Source organism: Hippichthys cyanospilos, chromosome 5 (genome assembly GCF_059441005.1).
Source record: "Hippichthys cyanospilos isolate Australia breed blue-spotted pipefish chromosome 5, RoL_Hcya_1.0, whole genome shotgun sequence".
Taxonomy (NCBI): domain Eukaryota; kingdom Metazoa; phylum Chordata; class Actinopteri; order Syngnathiformes; family Syngnathidae; genus Hippichthys; species Hippichthys cyanospilos.
Genome location: NC_142373.1, coordinates 696,749 through 715,287, shown reverse-complemented (window position 1 = coordinate 715,287; position 18,539 = coordinate 696,749). Strand labels below are relative to the sequence as shown.

The 18,539-nt window shown below is 36.8% G+C and overlaps 1 protein-coding gene across 2 annotated transcripts in view; it reads left to right on the top strand.

Moving 5' to 3' along the window:
- The window catches only part of LOC148423094 (fibroblast growth factor 14), a 126,285-nt gene that overhangs the window by 88,968 nt on the left and 18,778 nt on the right, over positions 1 to 18,539 (top strand). For both annotated transcript variants that reach the window (XM_088415115.1, XM_088415116.1), the window contains exons 2-3: positions 9,214 to 9,324; positions 12,622 to 12,725. In XM_088415115.1, the coding sequence (XP_088271241.1) occupies positions 9,214 to 9,324; positions 12,622 to 12,725 (215 nt within the window). The remainder of the gene's footprint in view (positions 1 to 9,213; positions 9,325 to 12,621; positions 12,726 to 18,539) is intronic.

The following is an 18,539-nucleotide window of genomic DNA, read 5'->3' as shown; positions in this document are numbered from 1 at the left end:
GCAGCCACTGGTTGATTGCCACTCCCTTTACAGGCAACACGTTTACAGCGATGTGTTTGGCGCGTGCGTAAAAGGTGATAAAACGCTGAGCACGTTTGCCGCATGTGAGAGCTGTCATGTCCTGCATGGTACACGCTGGGCGGGTATGCAGAGTATAGCTGTACGATGATATTGCAATATTTTCATTATACGATGACAATACTGCAATGTGCATTTAGTGATATGTAAATGTTGAAGAAAACACGCAGAACTAACTGATCAAGTACCTAAATGAAAAGTTCATTTGAATTGAGGAAAGGTATGTTGGGAAAAAAAAACACAAAATGAACAGGTAAATGGAAATATATACTTTATTTTGTCTTGTCAGACCGTATGACTGACAGGTAGCACTGGAATGGGGAAAAAAAGACTGGGTCACCACGAATATCACCATATTGCAACAAACAATATTCATAGTGGAATAGTTCAAGGGTTATCAAAATCATTTTTGTCAAGGGTCATTTCGTAGTTATGTTAACCGATCTCAATGTTTAATCAATGGCTGGATGAATGATAAAATAAGAAAACCATTTTGTTCAACTATTGTTCAAGTTACTATAATAATGGGTTTGGGTGACAAGAAACGGCTTTCAATCGCTCCATATAATTTTATAGATATAACAATGTTAGGTTGTGGTACATAGATTCTTGCATGCATCTTAGAGGTTTACAAAATTGACGTGCTTTTTCAGTTCACATTATATAATGTCATAGACCAGATCTGGACCCCGGGACTTGAGTTTGACATCCGTGGTTTACGGGATGAAATTGATACTTAGTGTCATCTCCTGCTGGGCATTAACCTTATAATTGTCTTTTTGGAAGACAAATGCATCTAATTTCTCACAGTATGTAGCTCCATATAAAAGTCACATGATGTGTTCAAGGGCAAATCAACTAGTTGGAGCATTTTTGTGATATTTTTTTTTAAAAATGCAACAAATTCACTTCAGTTAACTTGCATGGCATAATCATCAGGTATAGGACCTGTTGCGCTGGACATGCATTGGTGCTTTGACTTATTTGAAGTGACCATTTCACAGTGTAGTTGTTGTCATTGCAATGTTGCCCTCTAAAGTGTCCTTCTTTTGGAAAGAAGAACACGGGAGTTCATATGTTGACCTCACAGAGGCACAGTGTGGATTAAAATGGCTTTTCTCTGGGCGTTTATATGTGTGGTGTCAGAGAGAGGACCCATCTGGCGATGGGTCAGGGTGCTTCAAAATGGCAGATGCAGATTGGTGTCGTCCTCTGTCACCTTAATGCAGAAGCTTCATCCATCTAGATTATGTTTCTGTGTGTTTGTTCACACAACTGCTGTTCATTGTAAGGTCTGTTCCAAGACCACTGCAATTGCCACATACCATTTTGCAGCCTAGTTTTTTGGTTTAGCTTTGCACAATTTTAAATAGTATTTATCTTATGATGCTACAATTTGGTCTTGCGGAAAAAGTCTCAATACAAATATTCCATTTCGGCGTCAAACGTGTGGCCATTGTAAAAGGTTTAACTGCACATAGTGTTTTAATAACATTTTATCGTAACCACTCTTAATGATGCATTTTATAAATAAACATACTGTTTGTCAGATGGTATTTATTAAGGAGAAAGTCAAGTAAAACAGTTTTAAAAATATTCTAATAAATGCAAAATAAAGGACTATTGATATGTGAGTGTTGTGATGTAATTTTCTGTTTACAGCAAGTAGCAAAATGGATGCCCCCTAAGGTGGAAAATACTGGGTACATTTTACTGCTTAATTCATATTTCACAAGCACACTGTGTTTATACTGATTGGCCTTCAAAGAACATATTTCATCATTGACATTTTTTGTTGCAATATTTGCCCTGGAATAAGCAAATATCGTCCTTCATATTCTTAGCCCAGAGGTCAGCACCCTGCGGCTCTAGGTCCAAATGTTGCACTTTCATCCTTATCTTGCGGCTCTCCATGTTTGGCAAAATAAATAATGCTTGGTTCTGATTGACCACGTGGATTGCGTAACAAGTGACACGTTTGAATAGCAGTCAATGACGTTTGCATGATTGGGTGGTAGGGCGACATCTATAGGACGTGTTTGGTATAACCCAAACGTGACGAGACACAGCCAGTTAGTTTTGGGAAAGTTACAGTTGGAAACGGAAATACTGTGCGGCCTTCCAGATCACAAGCACACACTTTGCAGAGTTTGCTATAACTGAACATTAAAGATTAAAGTGCTTAAAAAATTCTTAACACAAAATGAATGCCATCTTAATGCGCCTGAGTTTCAACAAGGATGGACTCAAAACCTTGGATCAGTTTGCTAGTGCTTTTCTTAAAACCAAGAAGGTAACAAGTTAACAACCTGTATTAACACGAACACCACTAAGAGCTAAATCATGAACGAAGAACATACAGTGGGAACTTCCAGATTAAAAGCAGTAATTTCAAAATAATATAACACAGGTAAGTAACAATACAAACAGGTGTGCTTGGAGAATTCTTAACACAGAATAAATCTCATTTCAATGCTCCTGTTTGAGAACACAGATGGATTCAGACGTTGGTTCGATCTGCTTGCTTTTTTAATGAAAACTGGTGCACAACGTTGCTTAACAAAGCTTCTGTAAGCAACTCCTCTGGCTGCTAACCCCCAACTGATTCTGTCCACTTCCACCCTTCCCATTTGCCCCATTACCATATTTATCTGAAGAATATGTTTGATATACAGTGATCCTCGCTACTTCGCGCCTCACCTATTGGGCCCTCAATGCATTGCGGATTTTTGTTTCATGAGTGACACAGCGGGAGTTAGGGCGGGAGTAGATTACAACTCCTGCCCTCATTGGTCGATGGTCCCGCCGGGAGCCAATTACTGGAAATCAAGTTTGAGTGTCCTGCAAGACACGCAGTGTTCAACTGTGTTAGGTTAGTCTTTACCTGCAGAAATGATCTGTGTTTAACTATTGCTTGCCGTTATTGTATCATATGATGGAACATTTTTGTGTGTGTGTGTGAGAACATTAATGTGGCTAGAAAAGAGACAAGTTTGAAATTTATTATTACTCCGTATGATACTTACAGATTCTGGGTGTCTGTGATTTATTACTGTATTCTCATGCAAACCCTTGCATATTTTAAACCTGTAAAACTATTGCTTATCAAAACAATTTTATTGTGTACTAGAGTTGAATCTTGTTGATCTCCAAATTGTTTCAATTAGAAAATGAATATTCCTATATTTTTTTTGCTTGTCTTCTATCATTATGGGGCTGTGGCATGGATGAAAATCGGGATTTTGGCAAGTGGTTTCTGGAAATTCCAAACACCAGTGTCTTCTATATGTAACCCAAGCCCGACGCTGCATTAGCATCTACCGTCTGACTGTATTGATTATCAGCATCTTTTTTTCAGTACAATTTAAAAAAAGATTTAAAAAAACTACAAATGTTCGCCATATTCTGTCAAAGTGCCTTGTAATTCAAAGTACTGTTTAACTTGAGTAAGAACACTGGTAGATTTTTTTTTTTTCAAGCACATCAGATTTTCATAGTGTCCACAGGGTTAATGATCACACAGATTTTGTGGGAGATTTGCCAGATGTAAATCCGATTACACTCACCACACGACTGTAATCTCACTGCAATAATGATCAAGCTCAATTAAAGCCGTAGATCATTAGATTATGATGTGTAGAGAGGAGCGCTAGATTAGCTTCTGCGGTGCGGACTTCCTTCCTGGATAAGAGGGCAGCTGTGTTCCAGATCTTGTTTGCATATGAAATCAATTCATCACAATAGCAACAAATAAATATCCCTATATTAATTGTCACCACTATCTACCCTTATAAATTAAGCCTCAGCGCTCAAGAGAATGTAGGCCTTCATCAAAGCATGAAAACCTGATTTTGATTTGAACAGAAATATTCCCCAATGCTGCTGAAATCAATTCATGTTCTTTGACAGAGTTCTACTTACACTTACAAGAACCTTTGTGATTTTGATTGTGCATTTACCTAAGATGGCTAACTGCAGTCCAATATAGCATTACTAACAGGCAAGATCATTTGAAGCAGCGCTTGCTCAAATGTTGCTCTCTTTGTGCCTGATCAATTTTGATTAACAATGTTCACGTGTAAAGTATTTATTTATTCATGCGGCACATTGATATATATTACCAAAGCCTACACATTGGATGTGGTTGTCTTTAGTAGTAGTGACTATGACTTGATTTATGAGAATTTGATTTTGTGTATAACCCCTATTTTTAACTACATAATCGTGGGTAGTGAACCTGCCAAGTGGTTACTAAATTGGAAGTTAAAATTTATTGTCAAGTTGAGGTTGTAGACAATGGCTACCAAAAAATGATAAGGAGCCCATTTGGTCTATTCATCCATCCATTTTCCAGAGCCGCTTATCCTCACAAGGGTCGCAGACTTGCTGGTGCCTATCTCAGGTGGCTTCGGATAGTGGGCGGGGGACACCCTGAACTGGTTGCCAGGCAATCACAGGGTACACAGAGAGGAACAACAATTCACCCACCCAATCACACCTAAGGACAATTTATTATGTCCAATTCACCTGCCATGCATGTTTTGGGTGGGAGGAAGCCGGAGTGTCCGGAGAGAACCCATGCAGGCTTGGGGAGAACGTGCAAACTCTACAAAGTAAGGCCAGAGCCAGGTGGATTTGAACTCGGGTATCTTGAACTGTGAGGCGGACGTGCTATTCACTACGCCAATGAGCCACCTCCCATTGTAATGGTCCCTACAACACTAACAACCCCCCCCCCCCCCCCCCCCCCCCCACACACACACACACACACACCTACAAACACACACACACACTCACGTGCATACGGAATGAACGCAAACAGAAATCTCAAAGACACACACATTCATAGTCCATGCTTGTCTGAATGAAGACATCCACAGCATTGTCTTCAATAAAAAAAAGAACCATTATCTTTGAATGGTGCAAAGAGGAACACTGATTAAACTAGTTTGGGATTTTAAAAAAAAAGGTCAGACTTGACGCATGGTGTGATAAATGACATGCTGATTTATTTTCAATTCATAGAGGTGACCTTTCTTGTGCTATGTTTACTATAAAGGAGGTCTTGCTGCTGAAACGTAGCAAAAATGTTACCAAAAAAATAATTCTCCCCTCTACAAGTTATCTTACCAAAGCATGTACATATTTTGGAACAACATTTCTACTATGTGTATCTCAGCCAAATTCATTAGCGCTACAGACTTCACCGCCACAAAGACAGATCAAAGACAGAAAATGAATCCTCCATCTTCGTGCATTTAGTCATGAAGGATCCTCGATGGCAAGGGAAATTTCATGGTCCTTAATTATATCAACATTTAAGTTTCATGTTCGTACCACAGGAGACTTTTTAATTTTTTTTTTTTCTTTTCTTTCTTCGTCTCATCGGGTTCTTTCAGGTGTTTTCTTCTGCTCCACTATTGACCAATTTCAAAATAAATGGTTTCATTTATGTTGGTAGATTTGTATGGACAAAAAATGTCTTTACTCCGCTGGCATTTGATTGTGCAGTGCCTGCAGTGCCTCTAGCATAAATTAACTGCTAGCTAGCACTGATCAAGTGCTATAAGTCAGCTGACTTTTCCACCAAGCAAAAAAAAAAAAAAAGAAGCCTTAATTTTTCACACCAGATCATCAATTTTGTTGCAATCTGCTAACTAAATAGAAAACATTTTGAAAACTTTAAAATTTATGTGAGACATTATTTTATATGACAAATATTGCCAAAATTTTGCCTCATCTCATTCTCATGGACACAATCTCACAAGACATCTCATCTGGTGGGATTTTGTCCCATCCATAGTGTGTATATACAAGCAGTATATAGTTACATATAGATTAGAACCATTTCCTTGCTTTCCCTTCAAATGCAACTTTGTGTTTCTAATACCATGTTTTTGTCCTAACAAACAAAAGCACTAGTTTAGCCCATCAACGAGTGTTTAGTAGCATGATTTAACTGCTGCCTGATATTAAAGTATTACTGTTTTTTTTTTTGAGGTTCGCAAATAAAATTAATAAAATTGATATACTGGTTAAAAATGGCTGCATGCGTTGTGTTGATGCCTCTTTTTAATCCTCCTGGATTACTTCTTGCATTTTACTAGACTGGTAAAAGTTGTGTTTTCATTTTCTTTATGTTCGTGGAAGCCTGGGGTAATTAACCAGTGTTGACGTATTTGCCCAAGTTTTGTATGCACTGAAACCAATGGCAAATTGTATTTGTATTCGCTCACTCTCTCGCCGGCTGGGCGCATGCTTCCAAATTATGTTCTCTCTGTGACTCTGTAGTATGCGTGCTGCATTCGTGTAACACCAGTAAACGGCAAAAGTAAATATTCCCCCCTGCCTCTTTCAAATTTATTATTATTATTATTAAGAATAAGAATCAAGAATTGTTTGGATATATTATTAGAAGTGTAATCATAATCATCCCTGTTTCTTCACGCTGTAACCAAAATCCACTCTTTCTGCATTTTTTGGTGGATGTCTCAAAACTAGTCTCTTTACAAGGCCCCGTTGCCCATAAATATAGTAGGACCTTTTATTAGTTTGGTTGTATCAACCAACGTGTTCAAATTTGTAATCTCGTCCTTCTGTGGATCTAAGAGGGTTTCCATGTTTTTGAAAGAGCTGACTGTCCTTGCATGCAAAATCAGATCATCATCTTGCCTCGCATATACTGCTGCTTTGTTTGGTTCCACCCATGATTGGGTCAGGAATTATGGCAAATTTGACTGAGCCATTTTTTTCAATGACTTGGGGAAGTTGAGGGCTTTGGCATCACATTGGTCCTTAGGTGTCGAGCAAGGGGGTAATCCTGCATACTCAAACAATCATGTGTATTGCTAAGAGACTATTTTTTGATCGTATTTTCTTAGTCATCATTTTTTTTTCTGGTCATTTGTGACTATTTTTAAATGTGTTTGTGTTTGATGTATTGCAATTTTCAGGTGTTTTCTGTTGTTTTTTTTTAAGTTTATATTTTTCCATTGTTTTTTTTAGTGTAAAACTGTAAATGTAATGTATTTTTTTGTGTTTTTCATATATTATTTTTAATTCTAATTGTCGTCATCATATTTGGTTGTTTTAATTTGCTGCCTTGTATACTTTCTGTTACATCTGCTTTGTGACCAGGTTCAATGAGAATATTTCTGGAATGGTGTGTGGGCAAGGTCACTTTGACCGCCAAACTTTTTTTTTTAATTAAAAAAATAAATAACATTCTAAGATGTCTTCTAATTAGTTATTGACCAAACACAGTATTTTAGTAGTATGTTCACAATTTTTCTTGCCCCTGATACAACACGTATTAATACACCTGAAATATCAGAGGTGATGATGAAAGTGACTCATCATTTTTTCTAATGCTAATTTGTGTATTTGGGATTGGTCACCATGGAAACGGTTGTGCTCTATCTCTGGGTGCGACAGGTTGCATTTATCAGACGGGTGGGCAACGGCTAGTAGCAGAAAGCTGCAACAGGAGCTCGCTGGCGTTCTCAGTCTCTTCATTTCTAAGATGGGTGCTTGTGACGCTACGCTTGCAGTTGAAGACCTTGATCACCATTTTTTTTTCCTGTCTGCATGATGGATGTGCTGTCAGCACAGCAAAAACGAAAATGATAAGAAACACCAAGATTTAAATTCCCATGTGTAATCATTACATTATTCCATTCTAGATTTTTTGTATTTTTGTTGAAATACAACAGGCTGTGATCGGTTTGTTCCTTGTATTATTTCTTTCTGTGCAGTCGCTATGGTTCTTAACTTGCGTTGTTAACTTGTTATGTCATATAAGATTCATTTCTGACAGTATTGACGCTCTAAATTCTCAGTGACAAACTGTCCGAATGTTATGCCAAATCAAGCCAAGTTCACAAGCTGTCATAGCAAGCTCTTTTCAAACTTTAGTTCTAGTTTGCAGTGCCTGCTGTAGTTCCATTGGATTTCTGTGTGGAAAATATTAGGGTGAGAAATTAAGAGGCTTTCGTCATGCAAACATGAGGAAACATTGCCCCCCGTGGTAAGATGACAACTTGCTTGATTTGATTTGTGATCAGAAAAAAAAGTGCCCGACTTTTTAAATGTTAATAGCGCCGTGGATCAGCCTAATTAATCGTGCCAGCCAATATCGTAATCGCGATTAAAACTTGATTCATTGTGCAGCCCTACAAAGGTCAAAATTATCCTCCCCCCTGGCATGTTTTTGTCCTAATTTTTTTTAAACTTATTCACGCTACACATGGGAAATACATTTAAATGTTCATAAAATTACAGCAGTGTAATTTACAGTCAACGCAAATCAGCACACAATGCATACTTGCATATACTGCACGTAGGTCTTTCATTGATACAAACAACGTCTGAATCTTCAAACTTCTTTATTGATGGTGGTGCATTGACAAGTCTGCTGTTATGTCTCATGTTTGTTTCTCTTTACTTGCTTGAAAAATCTGTGCCAATGGAATGTAACAAGTGTTACAGTACTGTATACTTCCACCTACTTTATAATTACATTCATTGGCACTATTTGCACATGGTTGTGCTTGCTGAAAGATGGCCTCAACCTCCACCTGCCTACCTTATCTCTTCTCAAGTAAAGGTTTCCACACTGTTCCAATGTCATCAGCCAAAATATTGCTATCAGAAATTGCCTTAGGTTGGACAGGTTACAGCAGGGAAAAAAAAACATTTTTGTGTCCTCTGTGGCCATGTTCGATACTTTTTACACCTGACACAGGCACACGGTGGTAAATTTCCACTCAAGTGAAGTTCACCTCCTCGGAGGCTCTGTTGGCTGTCTGTGCAATAAGAGTAATGTTGATCCTGTGTGACCCACCACAGCCATATCTTTGAGTTTTATTAAATGTATCATTTCTTAAGCCAGCTTCACGACAAAATTAAATACCAGCATGCACTGTACAGCGGATAGAGGTAATCCACTGATTTCTCTTGCAGGAAAAATAAGAAATACAGTATAGTAATCCTATGGATGCACTACATAAAACTGCCAGAGAAGGTGGTGATGGGTTCTCTTTGGCAGTCAAGCAATCACAGAGCTAAAATGTGTCTGTGTGGAAACATGCCACGTACTTTTACTTTTAATTAATCTTTGCCTTTTTTCCCTCACAGATCCCCAGCTCAAGGGTATAGTGACCAGGTTATATTGCAGACAGGGCTACTACTTGCAAATGAATCCCGATGGCTCTCTGGATGGCACCAAGGATGACAGCAGTAATTCCTGTGAGTAGTTGTTTCACTCTCTAGCTGTCTTTAGAGAGAAAAAAATGATCTCAACCCTCCACAGCCCCCCCAAATTCTGGATGATGGCCGTTTTATAAATCACGTAAGGAGCACAAATCATTGCTGCTTCACTGTATTATTATGGTGTCACTTTAATGTAAAGTAAATCAGCAAAATAATTTCTTTAATTTTTCATAATCTTTAACCAATGTGCTTAAATGGCTGTGCCTCACTGAGTTCTTTTTTTTCTTTTTTCTTTTTTTTTTGGTTAGGAAGACTTTTCTAGACCCTGTCCTTATATAAAGATACATAAGATAACCTCTGTTCTGACTAAGATTATTATAGTTAACAACAACTAAATAAATAACTAAAACTAAATATGACAATAATTTTCATTGGATAAAACAAGTATGAGCATGAAAATATAAAAATAGTAACTGGAACCTGCATTTTACATTCATAAAATTAACTAATACTATATATAATTATAGTGAAGACATCCTATGAATCAGTACTATACATGAGCTTTCAGGGTTCATTTTAAATTCATTTATTCCAGTTTTACTGTATGGCTGGCTGTACAGAGGAAAGTTGAAAAGTTGGCACTATAATCCTCCAAATAAAGGCCGCACATGTGCATACAATACACTCTTTATTTTAGGGTCGAATCCTGTTCTTTTCCATGTTTCGGTGTATTGCTCATCTTTAATGCTATTTCACCTGAGCAAAGGGAGCCTTACAGAGAGTTTCAGGAAGAGTTCTATTGAAATAAATGTGAAATTTTACTGTACATCCTGTTTAGTCTTATACAAGCTCTATTCAAGGTTGTTAGCCTATTATTCACATAAAAACACATATGTAACAAACCACTTTGGACTGTCGTTTCTAACTTTAGCATTGTTAGCGCATTGTCCGTACTTTAGCAATGACATCACACAGGAGGCAATTGCATGACGATAAACTAAAGTCAAGTAAACTTACATGCTCAAAATAATCCAAAAAAATAAATATTATTGCTCCAGTGGACTTGTAAATGATTCCTGGATCACTGGAAATGTAAAATAAAAACGTACAAATTTAACATTCTGAAGAGATATCTGTCTCTGCACTCATCACCAACACACCAGCACCATCTCAAGGCAAACAACTGAACTGCATTCATATTGTCAACTGCTTCATTTAAAGGGTTTAGGAGCAGTTTTTATGATATTTTACATAATATATTTTTATTATTATGCACTAATGTACTTCTAAAATGTATTTGTTACCATTTTTGATGCATTTTTATAATTGATTAATATTTGTTTAAAGGGTTCAGGAGCATTTTGGCGGTCTTGAAATGTATTAGGCTATTTATATGTAAAAAACTGCTCTATCTAAAAGATTCACATTACGAAATTAGTTCTGGAACAAATTAATTTTGTAAGTAGAACTAGAAGTACCTCACAAACTTGCTCTGAATTTAACAGAAATTACTATTATTAACAGAAAGTTAGATGAAATAAAACAAACCAGACTAAAAAGTCTCAAACCACTAGAACTCTATTTCTGACTAGGCACAGAATTAAACATCTTCAGCTCCCATCAGCACAAATTGCTTATACACTTCTTTCTATGCAGATCTCATGAAGCCAAATCATTACTGCCTAATTGTTTAAGTAAGAAATGGTCTTAGTCCAGGTATGCCCACTATACTGTGTAAATGACAAAGTAGGCATAAGAATAGGAAGTCATGACAGACACACAGTATTTGCATGACCACTTGTTGCTAAGGAGATTTCACAAAGGCTTATGAACCTACGTATCAATATAAAAAAAAGCAGCTTGCGCATGTTGTTTGAAGAATATAAATAATTCATGCAGCGCCACTATCAATTTTTATTCATTATCATTCAGCAGCTCTTGATAGAATCGAATTTCACTCAGTTGTAAATTGTACTGGATAAGGTAAATCTATTCAACCCGTGAGCACTTGCTTTGAATTTAAAATATTAACCAAGCGGAGAAATTGTATTGTATTTGCTCTCATTAGCATTTGTAACCTTGATTTATGCTCATGGGTCACAAATGATGAAACCTCCGAGACGGATGGTCGCCCAGGAAACAGACGGAGAAGTGCGGATAAGCGGCTGCGGGAGTATTAATAGCTGATTGTGGCACTGCAGCTTTAGGCTAGCTGCTTCATTTAACTGCTAGCTGCTAACAAGTGACACTTCACATTAGCGTGTCAACCAGATGGGATGTGGCACGTGTCACTTCACATAGGTTAAAAGCCCAACAGACAGTGAAGATACAGGTTATTTTCTGAACATTAGAAATATATTTTAAATTATATGAAGAAGAATGGAGATTTACCATTTTTATAAGTGCTTGCACATATAAAAACGAATTAAAACAGTGAAAGGGGGTGTCAAATCAAAATGTTTTACTAGGGTTTTTTACACACGTCTAAACACTGCCTTCTGATATGTCTTGCTGTCGTTGAATATGAATCAAGCAGCAAAATCCTTCCACTTTCATCCATCTCAGAGGGCGGACGTTTTGACCAGTGCTGTTAAAAGGACATTACTGAGGGTTTAGGGAATGACCAATCTTCGCTATTTTCTGAGTTTGGTCAGCTTGTGCTAAGCCATAACTATTTGTTCGCTGAATCCTTAGTAACAATGAAGTATAAAAGAGGTTTACTAATCTTTTTTTAATTTGTTTTTTTAATAATCCTAACACGCTGCATATGGATAATGAAAAACTAAAAATCCAAAGGTGGGCAGCAAATGCAGATTTTATTTGACTGGGGAAATTTAGCAAAACAAGCAGAAAAATATTGCTAATAGATCTTTTGATGTTCAGAAACTTCATTAACCAAATCATATGTATACTTTGTTAAAATGTTGCCATTTTAAGTGTATTATACACTATTATTCACATCTTATGTTCTGTTGTCTCCCACCAGAACAAGCAATGAACCAGAACAAGCCACATGTACTGTATTACAGAAACTGCAGGACTATTAAATCAACCTTGCACCCATGATGGTTCACAGATACCCCATCAACCATTTCATTGGCAAACTCACAGGAAATTCTGCGCAGTCTGAGGCTAGCTTAGCTTCCAGGCCCCATCTAGAACATGCAGTCATGATGTTGCTTTCCTTAAAATTGAGGTTGAGATGTTTACGATGTTTGTCAATATTTTATATCTTTCAGCTTTGTTCATCTAGAAGATGCAGCAATGTTTTTATTTTCCCAACAACTGAGGTCGAGTTGTTTATGATGTTTACCCATATTTTGTATCCTTCAGCTTTGTTCAACCTCATTCCCGTGGGCCTCCGAGTCGTCGCCATCCAGTCTGTGAAGACGGGCTTGTACATCGCCATGAACGGGGAGGGTCATCTCTACACATCAGTAAGTACATTTAAATGTAGTACACATGTATTGTAATTGTAATGCACACCACCCCCACCCCCCACCATTCAACCCGTGATCCCTTGCTTTCAATTTAAAATATCAACCAAGCAGAGAAATTGTATTGTATTTGATTATAAGCATGCTTTTAATCCTAAGTAGTATAAAAATACTTCCCAAGGTTTTCATCACTTCCTCTCACTCTCCAAAAACATCCATGGGAGGTGTTTTGGACCTAAAATCCGGCCAACTCCGGCCCGCGAAGTCATTTTATATGGCCTGCGATAGCAAATCATGTAAATTCCCATGACCCTTGTAAAACTCAGTTCCAAAATTTTAACTTGTGTATAATAATGAAGTTGATCATTTGTTTTTTTCCAGTAACTTCAAGAACAAATCAAAAAGTTCTTGTCCTTGACTTCTGATTTCAAAACTACTAAGTCATTAATTTGTTGTTTACAGTAATAATACTACAAAACTATTTAAAAATATTTAACTCCTTATCATATCAGCCCAATCAGAGCTACAAAGTGGCGCGTGACAAAAATGAGTTTGACAACCCTGTATATTGTCCTAAGGTGTGATTGGCTACATGATTGGTTGTTGGTCTCTATGTCACCTGCAATTGGCTGGCAAACAGTTCAGCCTACTGCCCAAAGCTAGCTGGGATAGGCACCAGTAAGGCTGCGACCCTTGTGAGGATGAGCGGCTCTAAAAAATGGATGCATGGATGGATGGATGGATGGATGGATGGATGGATGGATGGATGGATGGATGGATATCCATGGATAGAAAAAAGCAGGGATGTCAAACTTTATTTTGGCTCATGGGCCGCATGGGGGAAAATAATTTCTCAAGCTGGCTAGGCAGGTAAAATCTGTTATATCTATTGGATACTTCAAATTTCCATTAGTTGTGAATGATGTTTTGTCTCTGTGCACCCTGCGATTGGCTGGCAACCAATCCAGGGTAACCTCGCCTACTGCCTGAAGACTGCTGGGAGAAACACCAGCAAGCCAGCGGCTCTAGTGAGGATAAGCGGCTATAGAAAATGGTCAGACTTAATTTCCCATCCCCTTATTCACTAACGACATTATTACAAATTGACAGTGTAATAACATATGAATAAATTAAGATACATAACAGCTTTAGTTCCTAACGTCAGAAAAAAGGGCACAAATATTCATATTTTTTTCTAATGCAAATGTTTGATTTTTTTTATTATTATTTTTTTATTTTTATTTTACACAAATATAATATGACTGTCTCCATGAGGACTACAGAAATCGTAGAATATTCACTTGTGAAAGCCTGAAACTCTGAGGATTTGGACTGTTCAAAACGGAATTGTAACTTTAAGATGGTGGATCTCTAATAAGTGAAAAGGGAAAAAAGCTCCCCACCTATGTTTTTACCGTTTAACACGGCCTCTTTTTGTAACATAAACGATGGTGTGTCCACTAACCTCCAGACATGTTTGAAGTGGGAGTTATTGAGGTTGGAGCCTTGTGTTCCTTTTACACAGCTCGTCTTGCTGATTTGTCCACCGCTTCTTTCTGTTTGCTAATGGAGGTTATGATCACGCGGCCCACTCAAATGGGCCCCCATTTTAGTGGGGAAATGGCAGCCTTGCCAGATGGTCTTCATCCTCCTCCGTAAGGAGGATACACGCTTTTCTGCCGTTATCGCTTTGTGAGCTTCAGACTCGCGCTGCTACTTCTGCCCATTAGTTGTGTTTGAAGGTAGTGCACTTAGATTTTTTGAGAGAAACTGCTCTGAAGGTTGTTTTAATGCAGCTGTGCTAAACAACATATTTGGGGGGAAAATGACAAACACATCACAGTTGATCTAAAAGTAAGTTTTCAAGAGCTTCTCACTGATGCTGATCTAACTTTCAATTGGTAAACTTTCAAAATATTTACCTTTGAAATTCATTGTAAGCCCAGCACAAAAGATTTCCAAATGCTAAAGGCAGTTTTGAATGCTTAAATACTTATAATATTTATTTGGTGGAATGCAGTGTTATATCAGCTGAGCAAAAACTCAAATAAATGCTGAAGTTGTCAGTTTGATGTGTGTATAAGGTGGATTTGATAGTTTGTATTAATTTTATATTAGCAAAACATCTATCTATCTATCTATCTATCTATCTATCTATCTATCTATCTATCTATCTATCTTGAAAGGTTTAAATATGTAAGGGGTTAATATTAAATCCATTCCATACTATATACTTATTATATATGAATATGAGTATGATATTTTTATTAGACTTGGTCATTTGAGTTTTATGAATTCAAAATGAACACTTTTTATGATAAGTGAAAAACATATTGTCCCTGATACTACATTTTGACCAACCCAAGTGATAGCTTGGTTCGGCTTGCTTGAATTTTTGACACAGTAGCTTGGGACATGCTGATAAATTTGATGACTATGATTTAAGACTTGGTTGATTTTGTTTGATTGATTTTGTTATTGTTTTTTTGTTTTTTTATCAAGTCAAAACAAATCCCCCCCCTACCTCAGAAAAACTATACAAAAGAATAAAGCAATGCATGCAGAAAAAGTATCATGGCAAAAATCTGTCAATATGTACTGTAATTCAAACTCGTCATATGGTGCCCAAAAAGGAGTAGGAAGATGAAATCCTTTTAGAACTCCATCTTAATTTTTATTGCATGCCATGCTAATGTTTTTCACCTCTCTGGTGGCAAACAGACCCATACATGCCAGCTAAGATAAGCAACAAACTTATCAAACATCAAACATTATCATACATTATAACTAGTTAGTATAGATATAGTAGTCTACATAATTTAGATTACAGTATATTTCAATAGTAGTTACCTACTATAACTGGCAATAGAAATGAGATATATACCAACATTTTAAATCACAAACATATATCATCAAGATAATGGAAACGACGCACACCGACGTGGTTAACAACAAGCAGATACCAACAAAGGTAAGAAAGAGCCAATGACTCACCAACCAAACCAGTCCTTTATGTTCAAATTTAACTAGACCATAAGATGCTTTAAAGCTATAGAATTGCTTGTTGTGTAGGTCCAGACTATTCCACAGTTAAACGCCGCACACAGGCACAGAACTCTTCTTGGCAGTTGGGTAGTGTAAAATTCCCAAAGCCTCTCATACCTTAGGTTATCGCTAAGTAAAAAAAACAAAAACAAAAACAAACAAAAAAAAACAGTTATATATTATCTGAAAGTAATTTGTTAAAGGCTTTCCATGAGATTATTAAGGTAAAATATTTCACAGGGTTGTGAATCTTAATGTTCATTTGATTAAATCAGCAGGTTATTATTGTGTGTGAAATTTAGCTTTGTGTATACTTTGTCCTACTAGTGTGTGAATAAATTAATAATATGAATAAAGGATGTATGGGACATTGATTAATGTTTCCTCATACCTTGATGTATTAAGTTACTTATGACTTGAAATTAGCCTTACTTCTGTCAAATAAGTCAAACACGAATGGTCTGCTGCATATCGTTGCACACCAAGCACCAGACTGCCGCTTGTGAACCTATGCGCTGTGATGGAAAAACTCTGACTATCATGTTTTAAATCGCCACTAAAAACTTGCTGCATTTTCTTTTTTTTTTTTTCTTCTTTTTTTTTTTAATTGAACACCCAAAAAAATGCTTTATTGAAAAATCTAGAAGAGACTGTCCACAAAGAAGATCAAACAGGCGAACATAAAGAATATTACTTTAATTTGAGATTTTATAGGATAAGATTAGTCAAATGTCCTTGTTCAGTGCAACCCCACCCATCCAAACACGACATTCAGATTAGTATTGCATACATGGAGTATAAATGAAGCAGCAAAATCCAACTGTTTTCCTCCATCTCAGGGGCGGCCATTTTGCCATTTTCTGTCGACCAAAAATGCCTCCACGGTTGCTAAGAGCTAACATAGCAACCGATCACATCTCAGCTTGTGAATACCACATGAACAAACCCGCAAAACAGGTGACCTGTTATTAGCTATCATCTGGACCTTAAACAGCTGTGAAGTCATTTTCAGTCGAAGACAGATGACAAAAAGGCTGCCCTCTTGAAATGGACAAAAACAGATGGATTTTGCTGCTTAATTCAGGTTCCACAAACACAGTATTAATCAAAATACCTTGTTTAAACAGTGGAGAATGTATAGAATATATTCTAGCAAAGAAATTAGTGACTGACATTTCCCTTTAAACAGTTCATAAATGTGGACATGTGTGTGAATATTTTTGTGTAACGTCTGAGTGTGACCCTGTGTTTGGCTGGCGAATAACACTCTACCTCATGTTCACAAATGAAAACATAAAGAAGAATCCACTCAAACAAGACGGATATTTTGAGTTACAAGCTCAGTTCTTTAAAGCCCAAAAGGCCAAGTGGATAGCAGAATTGACTCAGTCGGTCTTTCATGGGCAATGACGCACGTTCACAGGACGTGAATTAACTGAGAGCTGTGATCTTTTCCAGGAAATAAATGACGAACACATTCAATGCCCCGTGGTTGTGCATCAGGTTCTTTTGTGCGAAAGGCCCACTGGGCACAGCGCTTCCATCTGGTATCAAAGCGGCCGAGCAGTCCGGCACAAAGGAAGCACCTCGGAACAAAAGGAGGGCTCAATCACCGAACGCCTTTCTGGTCTCTATGAACTAATGAACGTTTGGCTAATTTATCTTTCCTGCTAGGTCCGACATTCCCTCTGAGATGTAATAAGAACCATGGTTATCTCCCTGGGGTTTCTATAAGGATGCTGTTATTCTCTACAGATACCTTAGTGTCTGCTCTGGGATCATTCGAAATTCTAAAGCTTTTGAGGCAAAATCAGTCAATGAAGAACTCATGGTTTTGTAACTCAATGTTAATCTGCAGAAAATACATTTCTTGACCGTGAATTAATAGTTTCATTGTATGTTTCAGACAATTGCTCACTCAGGATTGCCTTAAAAATCCTTCAAAACATATTGAATTAGCAATCAGCTCCACATAATCGACTGCATTCTCAGCAGTCAATAAATTATTTTTCATTTTGCACAGCTATAAAGTAGTGGTGGGTGTTACATTTTGAAATGGACAATGACCTGAGTTAGTCCACTACTTAACTAGTTCAATTCTAAAGATATAGTTTTATGTAATGTTGTTGTTGTTGTTGTTGTTTTCTTTTGTTATTTTTTAAATCCAGACATTCTATCCCAAGGTCTCATTCATATAACTTTTCTTTTTTTTCTAAAAGAGGATTTAAAAATGGTGGTGCTAAAGGAGTTAATTAAGTACTAACGTAATCATTACTTTGAGTAATTAAACACTATGGTATTCCATTACTTTCAATAATTAAGTACGAAAGTATGCCAGTACTTTAGGTAGCTAAATACTAAAGTATGCCAGTACTATAGGTAATTAAATACTCAAGTAAATCATTACTCTGTAATTAATTTATTTAATCCTACACTTTGGGGTTAAATAAATGAATGCTTTTATTACTTTAGGTAATTAATGACAAAAAATATTTAGTTCTTTATTACTAAATTCCTTGTATGCATAATTATCTAAAATAATGGATTAATTGAGTATATCATTAATTAAATCAAAGGATTACTTATTTATATAACTAACCAGAGTAATACATTATTTATTTCCTTAATTACCTAAAGTAATACATTACTTTTGTCATCAATTCCCAACATTTTCGTGTCTCTAGTGAGGCTGGGAATTTGAGAGGTCATTTGTTAATGCTTTCAGAATTAATGGTTACAATAATATATGTATTGCATTATTTTGCCAAA